Raw genomic sequence first — 11,676 nt, forward strand, 5'->3', positions numbered from 1 at the left:
AGACCCTACTCCAGCCAGGTCACTCCAGCCAGGTCACTCCAGACCCTACTCCAGCCAGGTCACTCCAGACCATACTCCAGCCAGGTCACTCCAGACCCTACTCCAGCCAGGTCACTCCAGACCCTACTCTAGCCAGGTCACTCCAGACCCTACTCCGGCCAGGTCACTCCAGCCAGGTCACTCCAGCCAGGTCACTCCAGACCCTACTCCAGCCAGGTCACTCCAGACCCTACTCTAGCCAGGTCACTCCAGACCCTACTCTAGCCAGGTCACTCCAGACCCTACTCCAGCCAGGTCACTCCAGACCCTACTCTAGCCAGGTCACTCCAGCCAGGTCACTCCAGACCTTACTCCAGCCAGGTCACTCCAAACTCTACTCTAGCCAGGTCACTCCAGAACCTACTCCAGCCAGGTCACTCCAGACCCTACTCCAGCCAGGTCACTCCAGACCCTACTCCAGCCAGGTCACTCCAGACCCTAACCAGCCAGGTCACTCCAAACTCTACTCTAGCCAGGTCACTCCAGCCAGGTCACTCCAGACCCTACTCCAGCCAGGTCACTCCAGATCCAAGGTTATATATTGTTCATCCAGGTCCCCAGTACGTCAGGAGATGCCTCTAAAACCGGCCACTAGGGGCAACGGTGAGTGCTATTACCATCAAGTAAGGTGTTGTGGACGGCGGGTGGGCGTAAAGCCGCGAGCTCCGGCTCCGAGGGTCCCGTGTTCAGTGCCAGGCACTCATTATATATTGTTTAGATTCAACCCTATCCCTTACCTTAACCCTTAGGAATTAGTGCCCAAATGTAACCGTCATAATTCAATTCACTATAGACATATAGACAATGTTCCAACACACACTAACCTGGTGGAGCTGTAGACTCTCCATAGCCCTTCATGTCCAGAGATAAGACTCTGAACCCTGCATCAGCTAGAGCTGGAATCTGAGAGAGAGAGAGAGAGGTGTGTGAGTGAGTAGTGTGTGTGTGTGTGTGTGTGTGTGTGTGTGTGTGTGTGTGTGTGTGTGTGTACCTGGTATCTCCATGAGTACCAACTCTCAGGGAAGCCATGACACAGCATGACTGGAGGCCCCGTTCCCATCTCCACATAGTGCAGCTTTACCCTGGGCTAGAGAGAGAGAGACAGAGAGAGAGACAGAGAGAGAGAGAGAGAGAGAGAGAGAGAGAAAGACAAAGAGAAACAGAGAGAGGTGAGTGAGATCTTCAATAAAGTAATACCATTGTGTAATCACGTATACGCTTTCTGCTTCATAAAGCATTGTGTTGTTACCTTGATGGTGATATATCCATGAGACACCTCCTCTGGGTTGCAAGAGGCTGGGTAGCTTTCCCCTGTTACGACCTGGAACACACACACACACACACCTCCTCCATAACAAAACCAACATTGAATAATAGGCTACTCGATTGATTCCCAGAGGAAATGTAAATTATAGGCATAAACAGAGATATCATCTATCTGCTAATCAGCCCTCAGAACGGAGATTCCTGAAATCACCATAACATTTGAAATACACGACTTACACGACTTCTAAAAAAAAGGGTTTGGAATCCTGCAGCTGGCTAATGTATCAGGGAAGTCAGCGATGACACGTTTACTTTAAGTCTGAAAAAATAACCATCACATTCTCACAGACATTGCGACGGACAAGAAAAGTTGCATATCATTTTGTGTGTGTTACCTGTACGCCAGTGAAGGTCTCTACTTGTTTCAGAGCTTCCGGCAGGTCCTTCACCAGAACAGCTGTCATCCCTACTGCCTCTGCTGCTCCCACCCCCTCCTCGTCATCACCCAACCACAGAGCCTGAAAAACAGACTGACAGGTCAGCTGTCCACTCACAACACCTGGAACACAGATGAGAGACCAGGGCCGGCTCCAGGCATAAGCAACATTTCATAGGGCGCCAGGCCACTAGGGGGCCCCTGAATCCCCCCTCCAAAAAATTAGTTGTTTTTTTTGTTTTAGAATTGTGAGTTAGAAGTTCGACATTTGGTTTTGCATCAGCTATTTTTTTATCCTGTTGTGTCAGTCACTGACAGTAACTCAATTAGCCATGTCAGCTAACAGGTTTTAGATTAGCAAGTTAACCAATCTAAAAACTTTTGTTAATCATGGCCAAATACCGACAGAGCATGTGCCCTGACCTCCAGGGGGCGCCCATTGATTTTGTTCATCACCCTCACTCAGTTATAATTAAAATGGCATATGGGTGGCTTTATGTGCTTGTGGGAAACTGGGAATTCATAAGTCCGACATGATTGTGTTCACATGCTTTTGAAGTCAGAACAATTCTTCAACCAATACGATTTCAGCTAGCTTCAACCAATACGATTTTAGCTAGCTTCAACCAATACGATTTTAGCTAGCTTCAACCAATACGATTTTAGCTAGCTTCAACCAATACGATATTAGCTAGCTTCAACCAATACAATTTTAGCTAGCTTCAACCAATACGATTTTAGCTAGCTTCAACCAATACGATTTTAGCTAGCTTCAACCAATACGATTTTAGCTAGCTTCAACCAATACGATTTTAGCTAGCTTGATTTTTATTCAACAAGGCAAGTCATTTTAGAACAAATTGTTATTTACAATGATGGCCTACTCCGGCCAAACCTGGATGACACTGGGCCAATTCTGCACCACCCTATGGGACTACCAATCACATTCGAACCAGGGACTGTAGTAACGCATTTTGCACTGAGATGCAGTGCATTAGACCGCTGCGCCACTCGCAACTCACTGCAACTCAGTGCAAGATGCGTTACTACAGTCCCTGGTTCGAATCCAGGCTGTATCACATCCGGCTGTGATTGGTAGTCCCACAGGGCGGCGCACAATTGGCCCAGTGTCGTCCAGGTTGCTACTATTGCTAGCTTGCTTAACATTAACATAAAGGTCAAACTAGCTACATTCTCCATATTGATAAAGTTGTAATCGTCAATCTTTTGGTTGAAAAGGTTCAAGGTCAGGGGTGAAACGTCACCCAGAATTCAGAGTTGTAACAACAATGGAGACTAGGAGCTGCCAATAACTCTGACAGCACGAGAACGTGGCATCGGTCTCTGCAAAATGTGTAGAATCGCAGGTAATGTGTTAGTTATAATGAGAGAAGGAAGTATGAGAACTGTCGCCAATGTCTGACCACTCTGTAAATGACCCTGCCTCCATCAACCCGCCTCTGACTGGGCTTGAGCCAAGGTCCTCTACCTCGCCAACACAGGTGACCACCCGCTTGACAACGTACAAACACACGTGACCACCCGCTTGACAACGTACAAACACAGGTGACCACCCGCTTGACAACGTACAAACACAGGTGACCACCCGCTTGACAACGTACAAACACACAGGTGACCACCCGCTTGACAACGTACAAACACAGGTGACCACCCGCTTGACAACGTACAAACACACAGGTGACCACCCGCTTGACAACGTACAAACCAGTTGAGCTATAGAAAAGGACTTGAATTCGATAGCAGCATTGGCAACATTTCAAGTTAGCTGTGGAGTGAGCTTACAACACATTCTGAACTCTGTTACACAGATAACTTCCTGTTGTTAATGACACAATAGCTGAGAGCAACTCTACACAGGGAGGTCAGATAAGGATTTCTCGTGGCATGTGTAAACGTTGTAAACTGATATGTATAAGCAGAGGTTTTGGGAATGTAACAACTTCTTCAAGGGAGGTAGAAGCTGTGACTTTCAAGACATTGATTTTTTAAAATTTAACCAGGTAGGCTAGTTGAGAACACCTTTATTTAACCAGGTAGGCTAGTTGAGAACACCTTTATTTAACCAGGTAGGCCAGTTGAGAACACCTTTATTTAACCAGGTAGGCTAGTTGAGAACACCTTTATTTAACCAGGTAGGCTAGTTGAGAACAAGTTCTCATTTACAACTGCGACCTGGCCAAGACAAAACGGATTGCACTGTGACAGACTGCATCCAATTTATTGAGTAGGGTATTGGAGGCTATTTTGTAAATGACATCGCCGAAGTCGAGGATCGGTAGGATGGTCAGTTTTACAGGGGTATGTTTGGCAGCATGAGTGAAGCATGCCAGTGTGTGTGTGCGCTGTAGTGTGTGTGTATGCGTGCAGTGTGTGTGTGTGCAAGCGTGCCAGTGTGTGTGTATACCTGTTTCGGAGGCACTCCCAGCTGTGTGAGAGCGGAGGTGAACAGGTCGGTCTCTGGGACCCTGAGGCCTGTACGACAGGACTGTAGCACCACATCAAAATGGCCGCCCAGCAGAGAGAGGAGCCGGCCAGAGCTATCTCCACTCCCACTGTCATCCACCCACTGGTTGGCCAACACGCCTGTCAATAACCCTGACAGACAACACAAGGAAGCGGGACATGGCATGTGACCTTAGACTGTACAATGTGAACTCTGTGTCAGGTGTGTGTGTGTGTGTGTGTGTGTGTGTGTGTGTGTGTGTGTGTGTGTGTGTGTGTGTGTGTGTGTGTGTGTGTGTGTTACCTTTTCTGCGGAGCGTAGCTACGGTCTGCAGAATGTGTTTGTTGACGGTGGTTGAGTCTCTGAGTTCCTCCAACAGGCTCTTGACAGAGAACCCAGCAGGAAGACTGACCTTCTGATCTGATGCTGCACTCACACACTCTGCATCAAGCTCTGGGATCATCTACACAGTGGTAGACACACACACACACACACACACACACACACACAATGACTTGTTGTCACATGTCATGTAAGGTGATGCAAGAATTTCCATGGAAGGCCTATTTCAATTGAAGGAAGAGATTTCAATAGAGGGAACACATTTCAATAGAGGGAACACATTTCAATAGAGGGAACACATTTCAATAGAGGGAACACATTTCAATAGAGGGAACACATTTCAATAGAGGGAACACATTTCAATAGAGGGAACACATTTCAATAGAGGGAACACATTTCAATAGAGGGAACACATTTCAATAGAGGGAACACATTTCAATAGAGGGAACACATTTCAATAGAGGGAACACATTTTAATAGAGGGAACACATTTCAATAGAGGGAACACATTTCAGTAGAGGGCCCATTTCCATGGATTATAATATACATTGACTAAACTATTTCTGCTGTGTCATGTTTGTACCAGTTCCAGGGGTCATTGAGGAACCAATGTTTGAGGTGGCATGTAGCCTAGTGGTTAGAGCGTTGGGTCTGTAACTGAAAGATTGCTAGGTCAAATCCCAGAGCTGACAAGATAACAATCTGTCGTTCTTCCCCTGAACAAAGCAGTTAACCCACTGTTCCTAGGCTGTCATTGTAAATAAGAATTTGTTCTTAACTGACTTGCCTAGTTAAATAAAATCAAGATCTTGAACTTTTAGAGTTAACAGCTTGGCAACGGAGTTCTGACCATGTTGGTCGTTTGAATGTGACGTTATTTGTCTGAGTAGGCTGCCTGTGTAAAAGGAAATGTATGCTTGTAAATGTGGTTGGATACGTCATATGGATGGTGTGATGCAATTACGGGTCATGCAGAGGCCAAACCGAACTCCATACTGCCTCACCGATCACCTCAACTTTTGTAACAATGTGGAGGGCTCCTTATACCTCAGCAATGACATGATTGGTTGATGGTAGTTGAGGGCGGGAGGTTCTGTATCAACACAAACTTACTTCCTGAACAAGGTCTTTGACAACAGCTCTGCGCTGCTCTGGGAAGCGCAGGAAGTACGGATGCCCTGACTTCTACAGAGGCCGAATCACCGTAAATTCTGCACGGCCCCAATGCAGATGGTCGGATTTTAACTGTCTTTAACCTCTTTGGGTAGGGGGCAGTATTTTCACGTCCGGATGAAAAACGTGCCCAAAGTAAACTGCCTATTACTCAGGCCCAGAAGCTAAGATATGCATATAATTAGTAGATCTGGATAGAAAACACTCTAAAGTTTCTAAACCTGTTACAATTATGTCTGTGGGTATAACAGAACTGATATGACAGGCGAAACCCAGAGGACAAACCATCCCCCCAAAAAATATTTTCAGCCTACCACTGTTTTCAATGGCTGTCACATTTATTGTAAGGCCTCCCAGATTGCAGTTCCGAGGGCTTCCACTAGATGGCAACAGTCTTTAGAAATAGTTCCATCCTGGTTTTTGATAAAATGAGCCAGAAAGTGTAGCTTTTCTAGGTGGCTCTCTGTTTGGCTGTAGTGTTTCCAAGCGTGTGGATGAGAGCGCGTTCTTTGGTATTTTTCTCCGGTAAAGACAATAACGATTCTCCGTCTTCAATTTTATTGTTTATTTACGTATTAGCGTATCTAAGGTTTGATTATAAACGTTGTTTGACTTGTTTGGAAAAGTTTATTAGTAACATTTTGGATTCATTTTGTATGCATTTTGATGGAGGGAAACTGGGTGAATTATTTACTGAAGCACGCCAGCTAAACTGAGTTTTTATGGATATAAAAAAGGACATTATCGAACAAAAGGACCATTTGTGATGTATCTGGGACCTTTTGGAGTGCCAACAGAAGAAGATCAAAGGTAAGGCATTTAATATATATATATTTCTGACTTTCGTGGCGCACCTGCCTTGTTGAAATATGTTTTTCATGCTTTTGTATGCGGGGCGCTGTCCTCAGATAATTGCATGGTGTGCTTTCACTGTAAAGCCTTTTTGAAATCTGACACGGCAGCTGGATTAACAAGAAGTTAAGCTTTATTTTGACGTATTACACTTGTGATGTTATAATTCTGTAGTTTGAATTTCGCGTTCTGCAATTTCACCGGATGTTGGCCAGGTGGGACGCTTACCGTCCCACCTGCCCATAAGAAGTTAACTCACCTGAGAGAGTGTGAGTTTGCCCCGCTCTGCCGTCCCACCTGCCCATAAGAAGTTAACTCACCTGAGAGAGTGTGAGTTTGCCCCGCTCTGCGCGTTCCATGGCGCTGTGCTTGTCAGTCACCACCTTCTTCAGAAAACCACTAAAACAGAACAGAACCATTTAACCATTAAATTACACACCACACTACTGTATTGCGGCTTTGACTTATCAGTTGTTAAGTTGAATATTTTACAATCGAAGGTATCAACGTATACAACGTCTCATACCACACACACAATCTATCTGTCTGGGAGTTTAGAGCCATTTCAGATTAATTTCACACCACACACACACAATCTGTCTGAGTGTTTAGAGCCATTTCAGATGGATTTCACACAGAATCTGTCTGGGAGTTTAGAGCCATTTCAGATGGATTTTGTTTGTTTGTTTTGTTTTAATACTCCACATTCTCTTCCATTCAGTCCATGTAAAAGGAGGGTACTGGTGACGTAGGGTAGTAGGGGGTAACTAGCCCCGTGGAGTAACTGCCCCTCCCCCTGCAGTTCACCTAAAGACCACAAGATGTCACCAAATTATTTCCCCAACACTTTCCCTGGCTGTCACTGTTCTTGCTGAACAAAAGAGTTCCTCTGTGTCATCGCAACTTTTGGAGATATTTCAACCAAACGATTTTGTGGTAAGTTGATCTCCTTGTTGCAATTTTTTTTTTAAAGTTGTAGACATAGTCTAACAATGAAGATATATACAGCTCTGGAAAAAATTAAGAGACAACTGCAAAATTATCAGTTTCTCTGGTTTGACTATTTATAGGTATGTGTTTGGGTAAAATGAACATTTTTGCTTTATTCTATAAACTACTGACAACATTTCTCACAAAATCCTAATAAATATGTTGTAATTTAGAGCATTTATTTGCAGAAAATGACAACTGGTCAAAATAACAAAAAAATATGCAGTGTTGTCAGACCTCGAATAATGCAGAGAAAATAAGTTCATATTTATTTTTAAACAACACAATACTAATGTTTTAACTTAGGAAGAGATCAGACATCAATATTTGGTGGAATAACCCCGATTTTTAATCACAGCTTTCCTGCGTCTTGGCATGCTCTCCGCCGGTCTTTCACATTGATGTTAGGGGGGGCAAGTTAGCCCCTTGTCTCTACCCATTGGGGGGTGTTGAATCAACAGGTCATAAGAAAAAGGTAAATAATGTTATGCCGTTGAATCAACGCGGAAAACTGATTGGATTTCCAAAACGGCATCAATATTAAGAGTTGTCTTTTCTTCACCCAATTTAGCCTAAATCCAATGACGTGATGTTTGGGGGCGGCTTTGTATCCTAGTGGTTAGGGCGTTGGGCCAGTAACCGAAAGGTAGCAAAATCGAATCCCTATGCTGACAAGGTTCAATTATTTCATTCTGCCCCTGAACAAGGCAGTTAACCCACTGTTCATAGGACGCCATTGAAAATAAGAATGTGTTATTAACGGACTTGCCTGGTGAAATGTCTCATTTATTGGTCACATACACATGGTTAGCAAATAGTATTGCGAGTGTAGCAATATATTAATGGGTGTTCTTCTAGTTGCGACAGTGCAGCAATATCTAACAAGTAATATCTAACAAATCTGTGGTCAAACTGTAACTTCAGTAACAAAATCACCGTTATGTTGTTGTGTAGCCAAATGTTTATTATTCCCGAACATGCGCATAACTAACTGATGTTTCAGTATCCGTCAGTACGCGCTGAACAATGCATGAGATTCAGTTTGCACTATATCTCACCGCTGAAAAAAATATTTGATTCCTACCTGGGGAGTTTGAGGGTTTCTTCGAATTTGAGGAAGACTTCTGCAGGTCTGGGAGAAACAACGACCCCCCACAGGTTGAACAAAACCGCCTTCTTGGTCGCCATTTCACCGATCTCTCTGTCCGGGGGAGTCTCTACTGAGGACAGGGGAGGTGGGTGACTAAATGAAACTCTGACCTACTGAGAACAATTTATGTAATAGTGGTCTATCGCTACACAACTCCTCCCCTAAATGAGTCGATGCGTTCTAGGTCGTCATTAATGTACTCGTGTTAATGTACTCGTGCACATGATAAACTGCTACTGTAAAAGTGTAGTAAATAAATTGAGTTAAATTTCTGCTTAAAATGGGTAATACGCCGCTTCCTGTCAGATTGGTGTGTTTACGTTGTATAATGCACTCAGTGGTAAAATTATGGAATTCTGGGTAATCCACAGCAAATCTATGTAGAATTGTTGTGGGAGTGCTGCTAATATTGAGGACTGAACATACTGTGTCCCATGATTGCAGCATTGGTAATAAACACACTATCCTCCCACTAATAATTTGTGTGCTGACTCACTGACTTGTGGGACAGGAAGAAACGGTCACACTACTGTGTTTGTGGGTCCTGAGATAGACGTTGTGATCTCATATGTATATACTGTACTCTACACCATCTACTGCATCTTGCCATCTTTATGTAATACATGTATCACTAGCCACTATAAACTATGCCACTTATGTTTATATACCCTACATTACTCATCTCATATGTATATACTGTACTCTATACCATCTACTGCATCTTGCCTATTCTGCTCTGTACCATCACTCATTCAGATATCAAATCAAATCAAATCAAATGTATTTGTCACATACACATATATCTTTATGTACATGTTCTTTATCCCTTTACACTTGTGTGTATAAGGTAGTGTGGTGGGAAATCGTCTTACTGTACCATCACGTAAGACGATTTCCCACCACACTACCTTATACACACAAGTGTAAAGGGATAAAGAATATGTACATAAAGATATATGTGTATGTGACAAATACATTTGATTTGATTTTGATTTGATTTGATATCTGAATGAGTGATGGTACAGACGGTAACACTTACAAGAACTTGTGAATTCAATAAAGGCTTTTAATACAAAATATCAGAAGCCGAGCTGGTCCGCGGAACCACCACGGACCCTGAGCTCTGGCTCTGTTCTTATACACATACAACACATGAGTCCATCCCACATGCAAATGAAGTTCCTTCCCTCAGTTCATCTGCCACCATTATCTTTCAGTCTAAGCGTCCTGCTTGTTTACGTCTGCTTTCAGTTAAGTTATAATGGTGGCAGGACCCATTCATGTCTTAAAAATAAAATATGTCCATCTATCCTATGGGCCCATGTCTTTGGTCTCCGTACTTATGTTTAGCTTGGTGTGCTTCTTTGGTATGTCTGTCCTTATTAGGACTAGTAGACTATGTGTCCCTCTAACATGAGTATGTTCAGCTGTCCTATGTACTTAAGTGTCGCCTTCTCCTCCTGTGGTCTGATGTACACCTGTCCTTGCTCTATAGCCGTATATCTGTCCCTATATGTGCCATTTACTCCCACAGTAGTAGTTGTGGTATTGTTAGGTTAGATTACTCGGTTGGTTATTACTGCATTGTCGGAACGAGAAGCACAAGCATTTCTCTACACTCACATTAACATCTGCTAACCATGTGTATGTGACAAAAAAAAATTGATTTGATTTGAGATCTGACGATCAGCGCAGCGCGACTGTTGCTGTAAAACGCTCTTGAAGGCAACCGGTTAAAAGATCAAATGCTTTTTTAATGGAAAATGATTAACTCAAAGCCCGAGGCTAATCTTACACGCAGATCACCAGCTCGCCGAATGTGCGGTTATGGATGTGTGTTGAAATATGAATTATCTGCCGGGATCTATGGTGATACATAGAGAAGTGTGCTATTCTAAAGTATTGATCAACTAGTTTGACGCGTTTGTCTCTAGTAGGTCAAAGGCTGTTGTTGTAGGTGAGAAGTGAGGAGGAGAGGCAGGCTGTTCACACTCACCTGGTTCAATTCTTTCAGGTTATAAGGTTATTATATATATATATATATATATATATATATATATATATATATATATATATATATTATAGGTTATTTAGTAAACTAAAACTGAGACTAAAATGAATAATGAAAACACGATTTAGTAAACGGAAACAAAATAATTAACAAACTCGTTTGGAAAAACGTAAAACAATACATTGAAACCATTATCTTTAACTCCAAAACAAATTTAAAATATAAAACTAATGAATAACTTCTGAAAGGGTTTTCAAAATGGAGTTTTGACGGGTTTTTCTTCTTCTTCTTCTAATGAGGTTATCAAGCTTCAGAATCTGGCCGGTCACATTAAGATTGTCATAAACGTAGACTTAGTGAGATGGTGTTGCCATGAGCAACACCACGGGTATTGGATCCGTTTGAGTGGTAAGGCTAAATGCAACCAACTGTAGACGAAAGAGACGTGAAGTCTGAAGAGGTGCATCTGCGACAGCCGAAAAGTTGGACACTAATGTGGTTTTCCAACAGCAAGGCTCAGATCAACATGGCGGTGTTGACATTGTTTATATAATGTTTTTCTTTATAATGTACACAGAGTATACCAAGCATTATGAATACCTTCCTAATATTTAGTTCCCCCCCCTCCCTTTGACCTCAGAACAGCCTCAGTTCGTCAGGTCATGGACTCTACATGGTGTCTAAAGTGTTCCACAGGGATGCTGGCCCATGTTGACTCTACATGGTGTTGAAAGTGTTCCACAGGGATGCTGGCCCATGTTGACTCTACAAGGTGTCGAAAGCGTTCCACAGGGATGCTGGCCCATGTTGACTCTACAAGGTGTCGAAAGCGTTCCACAGGTATGCTGGTCCATGTTGACTCTACACGGTGTTGAAAGTGTTCCACAGGGATGCTGGCCCATGTTGACTCTACAAGGTGTCGAAAGCGTTCCACAGGGATGCTGGTCCATGTT

At 43.2% G+C, this 11,676-nt stretch overlaps 1 protein-coding gene across 1 annotated transcript in view; it reads right to left on the reverse strand.

Moving 5' to 3' along the window:
- The window catches only part of LOC110504256 (bifunctional epoxide hydrolase 2), a 19,274-nt gene extending 10,092 nt beyond the window's left edge, over positions 1–9,182 (reverse strand). Inside the window, exons 1-8 of the mRNA XM_036962874.2 lie at positions 8,647–9,182; positions 6,893–6,971; positions 4,509–4,668; positions 4,167–4,357; positions 1,701–1,823; positions 1,289–1,360; positions 1,031–1,126; positions 864–942 (exon numbers count right to left, since the gene is read on the reverse strand). Coding sequence (XP_036818769.2) covers positions 864–942; positions 1,031–1,126; positions 1,289–1,360; positions 1,701–1,823; positions 4,167–4,357; positions 4,509–4,668; positions 6,893–6,971; positions 8,647–8,750 — 904 coding nt within the window. The 5' untranslated portion in view covers positions 8,751–9,182. The remainder of the gene's footprint in view (positions 1–863; positions 943–1,030; positions 1,127–1,288; positions 1,361–1,700; positions 1,824–4,166; positions 4,358–4,508; positions 4,669–6,892; positions 6,972–8,646) is intronic.
- Between the last annotated feature and the right edge of the window lie 2,494 nt (positions 9,183–11,676).

This window comes from Oncorhynchus mykiss, chromosome 25 (assembly GCF_057628025.1).
Source record: "Oncorhynchus mykiss isolate SJ-2025 chromosome 25, ASM5762802v1, whole genome shotgun sequence".
Classification (NCBI taxonomy): Eukaryota; Metazoa; Chordata; class Actinopteri; order Salmoniformes; family Salmonidae; genus Oncorhynchus; species Oncorhynchus mykiss.